This window comes from Strix uralensis, chromosome 25 (assembly GCF_047716275.1).
Source record: "Strix uralensis isolate ZFMK-TIS-50842 chromosome 25, bStrUra1, whole genome shotgun sequence".
Taxonomy (NCBI): Eukaryota; Metazoa; Chordata; class Aves; order Strigiformes; family Strigidae; genus Strix; species Strix uralensis.
The window spans coordinates 4,781,353-4,798,620 of record NC_133996.1 but is presented as its reverse complement, the minus strand read 5'-3'; the positions used below and the strand labels follow the sequence as shown (position 1 = coordinate 4,798,620).

General features: G+C 47.1%; 1 protein-coding gene across 2 annotated transcripts in view; it reads left to right on the top strand.

Moving 5' to 3' along the window:
• The window catches only part of MAN1C1 (mannosidase alpha class 1C member 1), a 68,050-nt gene extending 51,506 nt beyond the window's left edge, over positions 1-16,544 (top strand). Inside the window, exons 7-14 of one of the 2 annotated variants that reach the window (XR_012632256.1) lie at positions 2,529-2,652; positions 5,132-5,225; positions 8,765-8,880; positions 9,056-9,275; positions 9,926-9,996; positions 11,380-11,552; positions 12,375-12,490; positions 13,141-13,350. Coding sequence is in view for 1 of the 2 variants with exons in the window: in XM_074894685.1 (XP_074750786.1) it covers positions 2,529-2,652; positions 5,132-5,225; positions 8,765-8,880; positions 9,056-9,275; positions 11,380-11,552; positions 12,375-12,490; positions 13,141-13,258 (961 nt within the window). In the remaining variant the exon portion in view is untranslated. Of the gene's footprint in view, positions 1-2,528; positions 2,653-5,131; positions 5,226-8,764; positions 8,881-9,055; positions 9,276-9,925; positions 9,997-11,379; positions 11,553-12,374; positions 12,491-13,140 lie in introns of both variants that reach the window. The other variant, XM_074894685.1, reaches the window with a different exon arrangement.
• The last annotated feature ends 724 nt before the right edge of the window (positions 16,545-17,268 follow it).

Below are 17,268 nucleotides of genomic sequence, written 5' to 3'. Positions count from 1 at the left end.
CATCCTGCTGGTCCAACTGCCACGTCGTCTGCCAGGTCCTAGAGTACATTGTCTTCTCAAGCTGCTGCTCTGTGCTCTCTGCCTGTGTGTCGCACTGTGATTTCTCTCCCGATGCCTCCTGTTCGGGTCCCTGGCCCCTGCTTTCCTTCACATCTCCTCTAAACCTTCTGTACCTCCAGATTTTTCCTCATCATCCTCTCCCGCTCTCTTCTCTTGACTTGGCACTGATTTGTTGCTTTGGATTTCCGTGAAGGAGGGAGATGATACAACCATTTTCAGTCCATGCTTGCTCTGGACAGTGTTTAAGGAAGACCCACTTATCTGGGGGATAAAGAGAGCTCTGGGCATTTTCTTTTGTCTTGAGGAGCAAGGTCCTTTAGACAGTCGTTTCCTCTGAAATGTTACAAAACAGGGCAGCTGTGAACACCCAGTTTGTCCAGTCTGTAATGCTGAAAAAATGTTTTCCTGCAGGGGGGTCATTTCAGGCTGCCCTTTAACCCAGGGACGCATTGCAGACGTACTCTGTTTCCTCCAGACCACCTCTCCTTGAGTTTTACTGTGATTTCTAACCCAGGGCTTGTGTTCCCAGCAGCACGGTCCTTGCAGGCAGTGCCTGGCTGCGTGTTTGGGACGGAAGCTCCCAGGGAAGGGTTGTGTCAGCTGCTGTGACCCCACATAACCGCTGTCACAACAAACACGGCCCCATTTGGCTGCTTCCAAGCACTCCTCATTTGAACTTGCTCAGAAAGCAGTTTCTGTTTGTGAGATCGTATTTGTTACAACGTCCCTTCGGTGCAGTAAATAAAAAAAAAAGTAATTGAGTCTTTATAGATATGAGCACACCATGGGATGGTTTAGCACACCCATCCCAGGGCCGGCTGCTGCCAGGTTCAGCAGACACGTCCAATGCAGTAGTAATGCCAAGGTTAAGCTGGTCACACTGGAGGACCTTTCTGCCTGCACAGGGAGATCTCTGCCATAAACATTCCATGTTCTTGGGGTACCCATTTTAGCTGCATACAGTGTTTTCAAATGAAAAGCTGGTGATACAACCTCCTGACAGTTTGCAGGGAAGGCTGACGTTTGGCAGTGACTGAGCAATTTGAAACGGCATGAACATATTGCTTATCTAATGGCTCTTTTTGTCTGGAGGCGAAACAAACAGCTCTGGACCTGAAATGGTTTTCCGTATATCACATGGAGGGGAAACTTTTTTTTCTTCCCCTCTCAGAAAGATCATTAGTTTTAGCCTCCTGTAAACAACCGAAACCCTTTCCTTCTAATAGCCAAGCTTTCAGGCGCCATCTAGTGTTACCGCCCCCCCCCAATCCCTGGAAACCTGTTTCCTCATCAGTATCAACCGCAAACAGCGCTCGCAGAGACCTGAAAATCCAAGGCACGTCGCTTCTGAGATGGCTCAGCCAACCTTCCCTGGGCCAGCACCTGCAGAGGCTGTTTTGGGACCAAGGCTTAAGGATATTGGGCATTTACATGTCTGTGTAGATTTCAGAGGGGCGCGGAGCTGTAATCTGTAGCAGTGGGATGCGAGAAGAAAGTGGTCGAATTGAAAAGCAAATCCAAGGGTGAGGCTGTTAGTGCTTGGAAGAGCCCTCCCACGTCCTTTGGTTTGTTTTCCTTCAGACTGAAGGGAGAAGTGATGCCCTCCTCATCGCCACAGTGGACTCCTTGCTTTGCTTCAGTGCTGATTTCTCTCTTTGCATGGATTTGACAGGGTGAGGGGAGACAAACAGAAAACTGAGAAGGGATCCCAGTACATCAAAAGTAGGAACAGAGGCACTTATATAACTGGCTGCTTCAGACAGTGTTTGCCACCTCTTGTAGCTTTATGCTGGCTCTCCTGTTCTTGCAGAGCACATGAGATGAGCACCAGTGGGGTGCTTTCAGAGTGAGCTTTGTCCTCTGCAGATGTTAAGACTCCCCATGGCTTTTCATTACAGTCAGGTTTGTCCAATGGCATCTTTCCCTGAGTGTTGATGTCGCTGTATCCCCTTGCAAGCAAACGTACACTGGGAATGTCAATGTCAAATATATATAAAGAGTGTGAGATCTTGCTGAAGCAAGGTGCTTAGGGACAGTCTGCATTCTCCATAAAATAGCAGGCTTGCTGGACTTGTGGGACATTTGAGATGCGAGAGTTCAGCCCAGGCTGCTTACAGACACATTTTATCTCAAAGTGTCTTGTGTAGGGCAGGTTGTCAGTGTTCTTCCAAGGTTTGCTTTGAGTTTGGGAGGGAATACTCTCGCACAAAAACTGCAGCTTCCCAGCATGTGCAGTCTGTGTGTTTGCCCTATCCTAAACAATCCTGTGTAAAACTATTGCTCCATCCCACTAGAACTGCTCCTGTGAGACCCTAAAAATCTATGTATGTCCTTTACATGGCCCCTGCTGGGACCTGGTGTGCAGTGCATGCACGTAGCAAAGGCAGGATCTGCACTGGGGCGGTGGGGGACCTCAGGCTTTGGCTGTGTTTTCCTGGCAGTGAAGGCTCCCTTTTCTCTCCTTGCAGTGGCATGAGTTGGAGTTGGGGTTGGGCATCTGCTGGAAGCAGCATCTTAGCAGAATTTGGTACCTTGCACTTGGAATTCCTGCACCTCTCGGAGCTCTCTGGCAACCCGGTGTTTGCAGAAAAGGCAAGTACTTCCCAGCCTGGTCTTTAGTGAACTGGTCTCTCCTGGGGTCAGTGCTGGAGCAGAGCAGCACTGCGGGCAGCAGACAACATGGCAGCAGTGTGTTCCTTCTCCCCAGTACCAGTACAACTCACCAGAGAAACCTTCCAGAGTGGGACACGGGGTTCAGAAACCTGTGTCTTGCGGGCCTCAGAGCCTGCTACGCACCAGCTCACTGAAAAGGCCACAGCAAGCTCCCGTTGGAGATCCCATCGCACCAACAGCCCTTGGAAAGCAGCTACCCCCGTGTTTTCTTTGTCCATTTGCTGTAGCCCCTTCGCCTGCCTCTCCCTCACTTGCAGCCACCGGGGAGATGGGGATGTTTCTCCCAATGTCTCAGTCATGTGAAGTTGTAGCAAAAACTTGCTCAGACAAAGACACAGCCAAAATTAAACCATCTGTTGGATGCAGACTGCAAAGATAATTGTTAATTCTGATATCCTAATAGTAGTGCCTTGTACTTGCAGACCTTTTTACTCTAAACAGGCATTAAATGTTATGCTCCAGCCAGGAAGATTTCTGCTGAGGTTTCTTGTGTAGGACAGATCTGACAGTTGACATATTGGATTCCTTTTGTGTAACTAGTAACTGAAAATCTATTAATATTATACATTACCTTGAGCTTTTTTTTCCACAAGTGATCTTATAGTGCATGTGAGAGCAACTTAATAAATATGCTGTTGGATACCAGCAAGTCATTAGCTTTCGCTGCACATCCCTGAGGAACCAGCTTTGATGGAGACAAATTGTTCCAGTTAGAATCCAAACTGCCCCCATGAGCCTAAAGGAAATGGGGCCTGTCCAGAGTCCCACGGTGGGGTGAAAACAGACAGTGGTTCTAGGATTGCCAGTAAAAAGCTCAAAATGGTACTTTTCCAGGATATTTCCAGTGCAGGTCTGTCAGTTGTGAAACAATAAGAGAATTTGAAGAAGAGACAGGAAAGAGAAAGAAGAAGCTAGGAGAGCAAAACGGAGAATAGGATGGAGTGTAGGGAAAGCAGTAAGGGAAGGGTGGGGTGAGCAGAGGAATGTCACAGAGGGGTGAGCAGGAGAGAAAAGCAGAGGCTGAAGGAAAACTAGAAGCCCAGGAAACTCTGTAGGGAAGGTAAAGAAAGACTGGTGATTTGAAATAAAGGAGACAAGCTAAAAATTCCTGAGGACAATGATAATGACAAATTGCTCAGAGGAAGGGGGGAGCTGAGAAAAGACCAGTAAAGGGAACAGTGGTACGGAAACAAAACGTGCGCGAGGGAAATGAAGCCGGGGGGGGGGGGAGAGCTGAGCACTGAAAACACAAAGGCAAGAAGATGCACTGTTAAAAACTAGAATTGCATCCATATTCCAGGTTCAAACTGTGGCATTCTGAGCCAGGGTCAAGCCTCTGTCCCCAGCCTAACACATTTTCCTCTTTGCCTTTAAGCCCATAGAGGGATAAGGGCAGAACCTTTCTAAAGGACTCTCCTGAGCTGAGCATGCCTGGGGTGTGCCACAGAAAATGTACCACATTCATCCTAACACCCTCTGAGAGAAAAAATGTAGGATGATGTGGGCTCAAACAGCCCATCCTGTGGGAAATTACTTCAGAGAAACAGATCAACTCATTAACTTGCAGCTTGAGACTTGTGTGATTTTAGCAAGAATAAAGTCCATCTGTGTCTTTTATTCAAACATGTCATTAATATGCCATGCTACTAAACTTCAGTAAATATTATGCAGCCTGACGACTTACTTGGAAGCACCGACTTAAGTCTGTAGCCAGCTTTTGGCGTACAAATTGTCTAATTTTATAAAAGGTTTAGAGTGTGTTAGCTGCTCTGTAGGTTATAATAGAATATTTATGCTGCATACCATTTAACTTTGTCCCTTATGGGAAAGACCTATTGGATTTAATGGGGGTGAAACCAAGGGAGGTTTTAGAGAATAAGTACGGCTGTTCTAGCGTATTAAAGGAGCTGTCTGTTGTTGAAATTAAAGGCCCCAATTCATCATGTTAAGTGACCACATGGTGAATTTAAGTACTGTGTGAGTCACTTATCCCTGCCACTCCTTTCTCTTTGGATCATGGAAAAAATCACACTCTGCATCTCATACATTTCCACCCAGATCCCAAATCCTCGGGTTTGCTTCTGGACCACTGTTAGTGAACTGCTTCCACTGCTTGCTGAACTGGGGCCTTGCAGGGTTTTTAGAATCATTTCTAAAATCCCACAGAGCTGGATAAAATTGTGCTGAGAAGTCCAGCCCGAAAGCTTCTCCATCACAAGCCTCTCACCGAGAGCCGTGTCACTGGGTTCTGCCTGCATGGTGATTCACAGCTTACCGGCTGCTGGACTTGTTCAGCCAGGGATCAGCACTGATGAATTACACAGTTCTCAGCAGCAGGCAAAGCAGTCGGCTTTTTCAGCAGAGAAGTAACATACTTCTTGTCTCTCATCTTTCCTAGGTGATGAACATCCGGAAAGTCCTGAACAGAGTTGAGAAGCCGCAGGGCCTTTATCCCAACTTTCTCAGCCCAGTGACAGGGAACTGGGTGCAGCGTAGGTATCACTCTGCATTCAGAGTCCTGCCTGGAGCATTTCAGTCTTTCCATTATTCTTCAGGAAGCAATAGCAACTGTCAGAGCGGCAAGCCAAGGAAATGTCTTGTCGTGCAGCCTGTTATACATGTGATTAGATAATGCAACCCAGTTTGTAAGATGCAATATAGTAATGTACACTTATTCCATCAGCCCTGTTTCCAGCTGAGTGTCTCACCTCCGGAGAGAATTAGGGCCTCTCTTGCACGGAGGAGGATAATGGTACATGGTTCATCACACAGATATTAGAAATCAGCACATCTCTTTAAGACCTCATCCTGCAGTCATCACATAGCCCACAGACCTACTTGGGAGTTGGACAGGAGGGCTGTGAGCAGAAGTGCTGTAGGATTTACCTCCTGAGTCTGCTGCATCAAGGAAGGAACCAGCTGGAGAGGCAGAGGGCTTACAGATCCCCCTAGGATATAGGGATGTGTTCTTGTGTGCATTCATGTACCTGTTACCACGGTGCCTCTGGGTAGTACAATTTTGTGCAAGAAGGGTGAGACAAGTTTGTGTCCTTTTCTCTCGCTGGGAGCCCAGCACTGGCCAGCACTGCAGACATGGGAATAGATACTGCTTTGATATGAAAGAGGAGCAATAACCAGGAAAGGGCTTGAAAAGAGCAAGGAAATATTAGAAGCAGTGTACCCAAGGAAAGATTATTTACTTTCCCGCCCCTTCCTTACCCGGAGAAGAGACCGTACCCCTCTTTCTGTGCCCCCAAAGGGCAGAAGCTTGCCCTCTGGTAGGAACGTGAGAGGCTACTTCTGCTGCTGTGCCCCAGATCTCTGACCTTAACTTTCCACTCTTAGGGATTTGCTTGTTTTGGCAAGGGAGAGTTGCTGGATTTCATGTTCTTCTGTCAAAGGAAAGTAAAGTCTCTTTTTGCAGAAGCTGTTTTTAACCTGTCAGTGGATTACTTTTAAATTGTCTAAGCAGTTTTCTGTGAGTCATTGCATTACCCTGTGTCCCCATGTCTCATTTGCTCTGCTAGATGGCTCCAGACCTTTCTAACTACTGTGTTAATAGCTCTGATCATAACAGACAGGCAGTTGCATGGCTGCCATCATCCGAGACAGTGAGAGTGCTCTAGCTGTGAGCAATCCCTGACCTTTCACTGCCGTATCAGCACCTCTGATGGTCATTGGCAGGCCTTGGTTTGAAAGGTGTCCCAACAAAGCATCTGGGATGGTTGCAGTTGTCCCATGAAACCAGAGCTGCCCTTTGGTGCCACAAGGAAAGAAAACAGGCTTCTGTGTTTGTCCCATTAATTGATCTTCCGAGTTATCCCATCCCTTTGTAAGCAGTTCAGCTTCCTCTCCACATTTGTCTCTGCAGAGTTGTTGCAGTATGTTCCACTTGAAAAGCTACTCTCCCATCCCCTACCGCACCCCTGAGATGCCATTTTCTTTAGGTTATTCCCAAGTGACACCCATACTGCACATTTTACCAGACACGAGCATTAGTTCTGCCTATTCATTGGTGCTGAGAGGAGAAGAAGTGCCTGTCTGTTGCGATAATTGATCATTACAGAGTCTTTGGGAAACTGAAGAGCTGTGCTCTTAATTCAGATGGTTAAAATAGTCAGCTTGAAACTCAGTATTCATCTCTTCTGCTACTAATTTAATTCTATTTATGTCCGCAAATTTAACTTCATTGTACTGACCTGCTCCCACCCCTTGCTGACAGATAGAGGGGCCTGTTGCTGGTTCTTGGAGCTTGTTAAAAGTAGCTTCTTACTTGTTCTGGGATGGGCTGATTTATGCAAAAAGACTAGAGATAACCTCTCTCCTAGACTTTCACGTCACGAGGGCAACTCATGGCACAGGCTGTTTGTGGCAGTTGCTCATAATACGACCTTGTGGTCTGAATCCGTATTCCAGTGAGGGAAAAGGCTGATCAGCCTCTTCTGCATCTCCAATACTGCTGGTGAGAAATAGATTAGGACCAAAGTAGGGAGGCAGCTGCAGCCTGCCACAGAGATGTTCCCTGTAGGTGCCAGGCTCTCATTTTCTCTCTTGTCATTAAAGCTCTTTGTGGGAAGCTGTTTTTCTTGGAATTGCTGTGATTTTCTTAAAAGGTGTATCTTTGACCTGTCTGAATGAGCAGATCTTCTAAATGAAGAGGCAGTGCTGTACCTCTTCTGAGTGCAGTTGTTACCTTTAGAAAATTAAAGCACAGTCCCCTGCTGAAATAAGAGGTTTGTTTATGCAAAGTGCCTAGGAGGCAAATGCTGGCAAAGCTGATGCCATATGGAAAGCAATTATGTACCAGAGCTCCTGCTTTGGTGATTTTATGAATGACACACTTAGGATCACAGAGCTTCTCTTTAAAGACAGGCTGTGCAGCCGGTGTTTGCAAATAGTCTGTCCTCTTTTTTTTCCAAATTCATGCGTCTAATCTCATTGTTTTGCTATGGATTATTCCATGGATCATTGGACACACTGTATCAGGGATATTTGCTCTTCAGGTCAGGAAAATGCATGGCTGTTGATCTCTTCTGGCGGTAGGATTTAGCATTTAGAATAAGCCTCAGGACTTTAGATATGTACAGTGAAAGGGAAAATAAAAATCTGAACAGCTAACTCCAAAAACCCTGCTGCATCTGCTTACATTTAAAATGAGGATGCTTGCAGACACAGAGGTGGACACTGTTAATTAACAGGGATGGTTCAGTCCATGGTGGGTAATTTGTCTTGCTCTTCTAAAAAGGGGAGTACTTGGCTGCTTGAAAGAATGAATGCTGCTTTTCCCCCTGTGGTACAATTTAAAGATATAAATCCATCCAGCGGTTCCCCCCAGGCAGAAACCTGCAGCTGTCATGCCCATTTCACTCTGCAATTCCTTAGCATCCTTCTCTCCAGTAAGGTCATAGCATAGTGTACTCTGAACAGATAGCCTTGAAAATCCGATTTCTGCAGAAGAAAATATTCAGTGCACATCCTTGTACCTGACTTTATCATTTTAATACGCCAACAACCCCACCCTTCCCCAGGGCCCAGGGTCCCACCATGAGCCAGGAATACAAATGGCACGATGGAGAGGTCCCTACAGCAGCCCCTGGCCGGGAGCTCTGTGGGATCCAACATGTGTTCTCCCTTTCCTGAGGCAGGGAGGCAGCACCCAGTGGCTTCATATATGTAGAGGTCTATCAATACCTGCCATTGCTCTTGGTTTACGAGGCTGGGATTTATGATGATTGCTTCATAAACAGGAAGCATCTTCAAGTTGCAGTATAAATAAGTGTTGCAAAATAAGACCTCTGAATAGTTTTGGTAAGGGATACTAATGCTTTGTGAAATGACAGAACATTTTTCTTCTGATTGCACTTTCCACCTTTCTTTTTGAAAAAGAAATGCTGCAAGCTCTCCCCAGGAAACTGGAAAGAGGAAGGAGAGAACAAGGGCATTAAATAGGACATGGTTGTTTGCTCTTTGTAAAGCAACTGCTCATTGTATATCATGAACCTGAAGTTCTTTTCTGGCTTTCCCACTACAGACCACGTCTCCATTGGGGGACTTGGGGACAGCTTTTATGAGTATCTCATCAAATCTTGGCTGATGTCAGACAAAAAAGACTCTGAAGCTAAAAAGATGTACGACGATGCACTAGAGGTAAGGAGCAGCTTGCTGCTCTGTATTTTTTGTGGGGAACATTGTTCATCAAAATGTTTCAGGCAAAAATGTCTTAGATCCTTGGGTTTCCTTGGTATTCACTCCTGTCCACTAAGAAGTAAGTTGTACTTGCTGTCCACTAAGCATCCTGAAATCCTGATTTTCATCCCTTTAGGCAATAGAAAAGCATTTGGTCAAAAAGTCTGCTGGAGGATTGACGTACATTGCTGAATGGAGGGGTGGCATCTTGGATCACAAAATGGGCCACTTGGCTTGCTTCTCTGGGGGCATGATAGCACTTGGAGCTGAACATGCTGGAGAAGAGAGAAAGCAACATTACATGGATCTTGCTGCAGAAATAACAAACACATGTCACGAGTCTTATGCACGCTCAGGTAAACCTGGGGGCTGCCTAGGAAATGTTAGTACAGGATCACCTACAGCCTTAGGAGACTCAGCTTTTGTGTGGCAGAGGTTTGCAGTAGGATATTTGGTGCTTCAGCAGCATCTGCATCCCTGTGTATGATTTTCACTTGTCTTTTCTGGGATATTTAGAGGAGAAAGCAGTTTCATGTAGCGGACAGCTGGAGCAGAGGGACAGGCAGGTGTGAGCTCCTGTGGCAGAGCTGGGAAATGAACCCAGACCTGAATCCTCATCCTGCCTCCCAGTCATACAACTAGCCTTCTCCCAACAAGACTATAGTTTGAGTCTGTCCTTCCACATCCCTTTGCAGGCCAGAAGGGTTGATTAACAGATTCATTGCAGGGTGTCCCACTATATGGAGCAGAGCAGCTGAGAAGCCCAACAGGACAGTGTTGGAGACCTGCAGCTGCTAGTAGGAACCAAAAAAACGAAGTTGCTCAGCCTCTCCCAGCTCTCTTCCTATTTCACAAGTCCACTAAAATTTGTTTCACCATGCAGTGTGCTTATCAGTCAGTGCTTTGGGAGAGCAGTGAGTGGTGATGAACGAGACTGGGTTAGTTCTCTGCCTGTAGGGCTTTCTGCAGGATGAGCTCGCTTTGGACACTGCTCCTTTCTCTGTAGGCAACTGCAGCTCTTCTGACTCTGCAGGCAGCGAAGCAGCAGTCTGTTTTCCAGGACCTTGTCAAGCCCAGGTCTGTCTGCACTAACTGTTCCCAAAGATTGTTTCACACCATCACCACATCAGCAAGACCATATTGGCAGCCGGTGTTCAGCACGTTTGCCCAATAAACTTCAAGCTAACCTGAAATGATGTTTGCAAATAACTCTTTTTTTCCCCCCAGCACTTACGGAGCTAAAAACAAGCCACCCGAACTAATAACCCTCTGGTTGTGAGTGCCTGGAGCCAATTTTCACCTTCAGCAATATCCATCAGCCTAGAAAGGACAGTAGCAAGCCTGCCCACACTGGTTACGGTGCTGTCGTTTCAGCAAGCTCATTGTTTTGCAGAGAATGTCTGTGCATGTCACCCTGGCTCTCAGCAAATAGTCCAGCCAGCAAACACTGTTAGATCCCCACACAGACAGGAGGGCCCAGGGGAAGGTGTGCAAAATATTTAGAGAAATAAAATGACTCCCTGAAATGCAGCCTTGTGGTAGACACATGGGTGCAGCAAGAGAAGCCTTGTGGCATGAAAATGAGCAACCTCTAGGCTCAGTTTCCCGGTTTTCAAATAGGGAGAGGTTTGGTGTTGAAAGTAGGGATCTGAGTGAGATGTCCATGAAAGGGACACTCACAAAGACAAGGTACTCTTAATGTTTTATTTATAAAACACCAGTGAAATTGATTAAGACATCATCCTGATGTCTTCTTTTCAAAGAGGCTGCTAGTGGAGCAGAAGGAAAGGCAGAAGTGATTGCAGGTCCCAAGTCCCACTTACTACAGCCTCCGTGCCACAGTGCAGGCGAAAGGGCTCAGTCTGGGGCACATAATTGTGAAATAAACCCCCTGCCTGGGAGCAGTGTATCAACATCTCTGTGATGGCAGGGCCAGCTGCATGGCTAGATTTTCCTTTGAATGTGTTTTCTCTTCAAGCCTTTACGACAGGATGTACCTCTCTGTTCTTTCTCCTCTGGGTTCTGAGCTTGTCTTCAGCGATGAACTCTGCGCGCAGGGTCAGGGGCAGTGCAATTCCTAGGAGCAAATAGCAGCAAAAGTGCTCAGCCATGGGGGAGATTTATGCCTCTGCATGCTCAAATCTGGTCCAAGTCAGTGTTTTGTCTGTTGTATCCACCCTCAGAAACGCTTTCTCCTCACCCAGCTAGTCCCCAAGTCATACCCCAGAATGAGCAACACCCAGAGTGGCAGTTCCACAGCACCTGCACTCTGGGCAGTTGCCCCTGTTCTGACATCAGCTGTGAGGTTGATCTGATACACAAGCATGACTGATCTGCTTCTCTGACCTCACGCAAACCGTAGTTAAATGTTGACAGCCTGAGCAGCAGAAAAGCCCCTGGACAGTCTGTTTACCTGCTTTCTTCTCAAACTGATCATTGCATGCGTGTGATTTTGTCTAGATACCAAACTTGGCCCCGAAGCCTTTCGCTTTGATGCTGGAACTGAAGCCATGGCAACCAGACTCAGCGAGCGCTACTACATCCTACGTCCAGAAGTGGTAGAAAGCTACATGTACATGTGGCGGCTGACGCACGATCCCAAGTACAGGCAGTGGGGCTGGGAGGTTGTGAAGGTATGGTTGGAAAATTCGCAGTAATAACTCCTACAGGTTGTTGGATTCTTACAAATATATTCAGTCAATAAAAAGAGCAGAAATTATTTAAATAAGGTTAGACACACATTAGCAGTGGGTCAGGAATACACAAAATAGCTCAATTTAGTGTGGCATCTTGATCACTGTGAATATTTTCTTCTCCCTTTTGGGCTACGCTGAAATCAGTCAGTCAGTCAAAACAGCAGAGGTTTATGGAAGGGAGCACTGCCGACAGCGAAACCTGCTATTAATGTAACAGCCCTCTGCAGAAAGGAGTCAACCTTGTATTTGAAATATCTGGACTGCTCAGAACCACTGGTTCGTAGCTGACCAGGGAAAAATCAGCAAACCTGCCTTTGCCCTTTATCTTGTCTGCTTCCCACAAAGACCTCCCAGCCAGAATGTCCCTCACCTCTTTCTAGCTCACACAAGAGCCCGTTGGCTGCTGCCCCACATCCTAGCAGGGGCTGCGTTTTCATGGCAGAACTGTCATTTGTCAACTGCCCTGGAAAAGAGGCTTCGCAAACGCCTGGAGTTGCCACTTGAGATCCGTTTTTGCTATGTGTGTAACGTCAAGGTCAATCAATCAACTCACTTAGGTGGTTTATGTTTCTCTCGCTATTTCATTAGAACTAGCTTTATTCCCAGAGTCTGGAGTAATCACCACGCTCTTCAGTGAGAGACAGAGGCTACTATAAACCTGGAATTTGATTTGTAAAGCTGACTTGTAATGCAGCTGATGATGATTAATGAGTTACTCCATGCTATTGTGTGTTACTGAGATTTCTTTTCCTTTCTCAGGCCCTGGAAAAACATTGTAGAGTAGAAGCTGGTTTTTCTGGCATCCGAGATGTTTACACCACAACCCCAACCCATGACAACATGCAACAGAGTTTTTTCCTCGCGGAGACTCTGAAGTAAGTCTAGTATCACAGAGGCCTTTCAGATTAGCGTAATTCCTGCAGCATCAACACTCTTGCCTGCTTAATAAGTCTCTAATAATAAGGGGGAAATCTTATCCTCTGCGGGGAAAACTGGGCGAGGCTATGGGTGCTGCAAAGCTTTGGTAGTTTCCTCCTGTAGAACCACTCATTGGCACTCTCGTGGTTTCTGCTCATGTGCTGGATTTAAAGGACTCTTCCTGTGATTTAGAGCTGCTCTAAGTGGGAGACTCTGACTGTTGAGCTCCCTTGAATTAGCTCTGATGGTTTCAGAGACAGCTGTCTCCCCTGCCAGGTTAATGTCCTGCATACAGAGGAGCCATGGCCTGAATGTGCTGCCCCTTGGTGCAGATCTGCCTTTGCTGCTAGCGTGAGCTGATGTTTGTGGGGTGGCTGGGCGCAGATGCCCATCCCCTTTTGCCACCTTTGCTCCAGGGCTCGCAGTTTTCAGGCAGGGAGTCAGGAAATGTATCACCATAAACCCTGGCAGCTGAGGCCCATGGCAGCCCCCATCACAGTCCTGTGGACAGCGCTTGCTTGTGCGTGCTTGGAGTCCCACTTGAATTGCCTTTAAATCTCCCTCTGTGTCCATCTTCTTCCCGCCCACCCTTGCCTTGTGGCTCCAGGTACCTCTATCTTCTGTTCTGTGAAGATGACGTGCTGTCCCTGGACGACTGGGTGTTCAACACAGAGGCTCACCCCCTGCCAGTCAACCACACGAACTTTAAAGCAAGTGTGCAGTAGTGAGGCCATTGCCCAGCACCCTGTTTCTGCAGCGTCGGCGGGTTACTGCATTTCCTTTCCATTAAAGGAATTCGCATTGTTCCTAAAATGGTATTTTGGGGCACTAGTCCAATTCCGGACAGTATTATATTGGGAAGATGAAACCATGACGTAAGCACCTTCTTTTCCTCTGTGAGGAGCTCTATTAGCCTGATAATGAGATGTTTATTCTGGGCCATATTGTACACAGTTCATAGACATTCCTTTATACAGAGAATTTATATGAAATCCACTGACTTTGCTTTATAGTGGTCAAAGGACTGGAAGTTTGCCATAAAATAGACTTCACACACACACACACACACACACACACACACATCCTCCTTTCGTTTTTCTGTTTCGTTTTTGCCTTTTATATACTCTTGGATTTATCACCTTTCTAATTAAGTTTTCAATAGCCTGTGCTTTCTAGGTGGTAGGCTTTCTAGGCTCTTTAGGAGGACAGGATAGGAGAACGAGGAAGGGGAATTGCCCTTTATGTGAGAGAGCAGCTGGAGTGCATGGGAGTGGATGAGGAGCTGACTGAGAGCTTATGGGATGGGTTAGGATTAAAGAGAGGACAGATAAAGGTGACATTATAGTGGGTGTCTGCTATAGGCCACCTGACCAGGAAGAACAAGAGGATCGGGCCTTCTGCAGGTAGATAGGAGCAGCCTCAGGTTTGAATTTGCAGGCCCTGGTCCTCATGGGGGACTTCAACCACCCTGCTATCAGCTGGAGAGACAGCACAGCAGCACATAAGCAATCCAGGAGGTTTTTTGAGTGGATTGATGATAAATTCCTCCACCAAGTGGCAGAGGAGCCAACAAAGAGAGGTGCTCTGCTGGACCTCACGCTCAGCAGCAAGCAGGGGCTCAGTGGGGATGTGAAGAACCAAGGCAGCATTGGCTGTAGTGACCACAAGATGATGGAGTTTAGGATCCTGAGGGCAGGAAGGAGGGTGAAAAGCAAGCTCACAACCTGGGCGTCAGGAGAGCAGACTTTGGCCTTTTCAAAGTTCTGCTTGGAAGAGTCCTGTGGGATAAAACCCTGGAGGGAAGAGGGGCCTGAGAAAGCCAGTTAATATTCAAGAATCGTGTCCTCCAGGCTCAAAAGAGTTCCATTCCAATGAGCAGGAAGTCAGGCAAAAATGCCAGGAGGCCTGTGTGGATGAACAGAGAACTCCTAGCTGAACTCAGACACAAAAAGGAAGCATACAGAGGGTGGAGGCAAGGATGGGTAACCTGAGAGGACTAGAGAAACATTGTTGGAGCATCCAGAGCTGATGTTAGGAAAGCTAAAGCCCAAATGGAATTGAATTCAGCCAGAAATATCAAAGACAACAAGAAGGGCTTCTATAAGAACATAGGTGACAAAAGGAAGACTGGGAAAATGTGGGCCCACTGCTTAACAAGACACAGAACATGGAAAAGGTCGAAATACCAAATGTCACCTTTGTCTCTGTTTTTACTAGCAAGACTGGCCTTCAGAAATCCCAGGTTCCATAGACAGGGGGGAAGGGATCAGGTCAGGGAATAGTTAAGCAAACTGGACATACATAAGTCCATGGGCCTTGACGGGATGCACCCACGAGTGCTGAGGGAGGTGGCAGATGTCGTTGCAAGGCCACTCTCAGTAATCTTTGATCGATCACAGTGACTGGGAGAAGTGCCTGAAGAATGGAGTAAAGCAAATGCCACTCCTATCTTCAAGAAGGGCAAGAAGAAGGACCCAGGGCTTGTCAGCCTCACCTCAATCCCTGGGAGGTGACAGAGCAGCTAATCCTGGAAACCATTTCCAGGCACACAAACAACAAAAAATTCTTCAGGAGTAGCCAGCATGGCTTCACCAAGGGGAAGTCACGCTTGACCAACTTGATAAACTTCTGTGATGAAATGACTGGCCTGGTAGATGCAGGGAGAGCAGCAGATACTGTCTGCCTGGACTTCAGGAAGACCTTTGGCACTGTCAAAGGAGATGTTGATGTATGGGGTGGATGAGCAGCCAGTGAGGTGGGTTGAAAACTGGCTGAACGGTTGGGTGTAGAGGTGGTGATCAGGGGCACGAAGTCTAGTTAGAGGCCAGTAACTAGCGGAGTATCCCAGGAGTCCATACTGGATCCAGTCCTGTTTAACATCTTCATTAATGATCTGGATGATGGGGCAGAGCGCACCCTCAGCAAGTTTGCCGATGACACAAAATGAGGAGGGGTGACTGATACGCCAGAGGGTCGTGCTGCCATCCAGAGGGACCTCAACGGGCTGGAGAAGCGGGCTGATAAAAACCTAATGAAGTTCAATAAGCAGAAGTGCAGAGTCCTCACCTGGGAAGGAACGTGCCCGTGCACCAATATCTGCCGGGGGGCACCTGGCAGAAAGCAGCTTGGCAGAAAAGGACCTGGGGGGCCTGTGGACACCAGATTGACCATGAGGCTGCAGAGAAGGTGGATGGTGCCCTGGGCTGCACTAGACGAGGGACGGGATCCTTCCCCTCTACTCGGCACTGGTGAGGCCATACCTGGAGTGCTGTGTCCAGTTCTGGGCTCCCCAGTACAAGAGACACACAGACATACTGGAGAGAGTCTAATGAAGGGCCACGAAGATCATTGACGGACTGGAACATCTCTCCCATGAGGAAAGACTGAGAGCTGGGACTGTTTAGCCTGGAGACGAGAGGCTCAGGGGAATCTCATTAATGTATATAAACACCTGAAGGGAGGGTGCAAAGAGGACAGAGCCAGGCTCTCTCCAGTGGTGCCCAGTGCCAGGACCAGAGGCAGTGGGCACAAACTGACACACAGGAGGGTCCCTCTGAACATCAGGAAACACTTTTTTACTCTGAGGGTGACCGAGCACTGGCAGAGGTTACCCAGGGAGGCGGTGGAGTCTCCATCCTTGGAGATATTCAGAAGCCACCTGGACACAGTCCTGGGCAACTGGCTCTGGGTGGCACCTGCTTGAGCAGAGGGGTTGGACCAGACGGACCCAGAGGTCCCTGCCAGGCTCAACCAGTCTGTGATTCTGTGGTGTCAAAATTGTAACTAAATCAAAACCTGTCTGCAAAATTCTTGATCCTAATGTATTTTTATATACTTTTTCTGTGCTCTTAAAACACATTTACCACACATCACATCTCATTTAACTTTCCTTTATCGTTTTTGTGGTTTTCTACTTTTATTTGGAACTAAATGTTATGAGTCACTTGTAATAATTTCACTGCTGTAATAGTCAAATCTGTGAAACAGAATAAAAGTCTTGTAAAATAAAAAGCATGTTTGGGTTGATCCTCTTTAAAGCCCTCTGTCAAAGACCTGCATCATGCTCGGAATAACTAGGTGACAATACTGGTTGATTTGAAGAATATTTCACAATAGATGTTGATTCCCAGAGTAATCTAGCCAGTGCGTGGACAGCAATTCCCATCTGCACCAGCTCTCTTAAATTGCTTGTTTACCATCTGATAGGGGTTAGCAGGAGTTCTATTAAATGCCGTATTTTTGTAGCAAAAAATAAATAATCCCCAGCCAAGTTTGCTCTTCCGTATACATTGTTTCTGGAAGGAAGTAACAGAAGAAAAAAAAAAGGAGAAAATTGAAGGCAGATTCTTCCCTGCGCCCAGCCACTGAACTGGCAGTTTAGCCTGCATGTCCTCTGCGAGGCTAAGCAGGACGACTGTGCAGGGGTGTTCACACACCGCTCCCCTTCTGACCCTGGAGTCCTGAGTACCTGCGGAACAGTTCCTGGGACAAGGGCTGGATCTGGGATCAGCATCCTTTCTCCCACCGCCTTTCCTCTGGTCACTGCAAAGCTGCGTGGCCCTTGGCGATGGAACATTTTTGTTCATTCTTGTGACATTCTCTTGATAATTGGTTCATTCAGCAGCTTGGGAAGATAAAGTTCCTTAGAGCAAGTTGTGAAAACAAAAACTGTGTTTCTAAATTCATGCCTGTGTAATTCCCCAAGAGAAATAAGGTTGTCAGATGGGGACTTAGC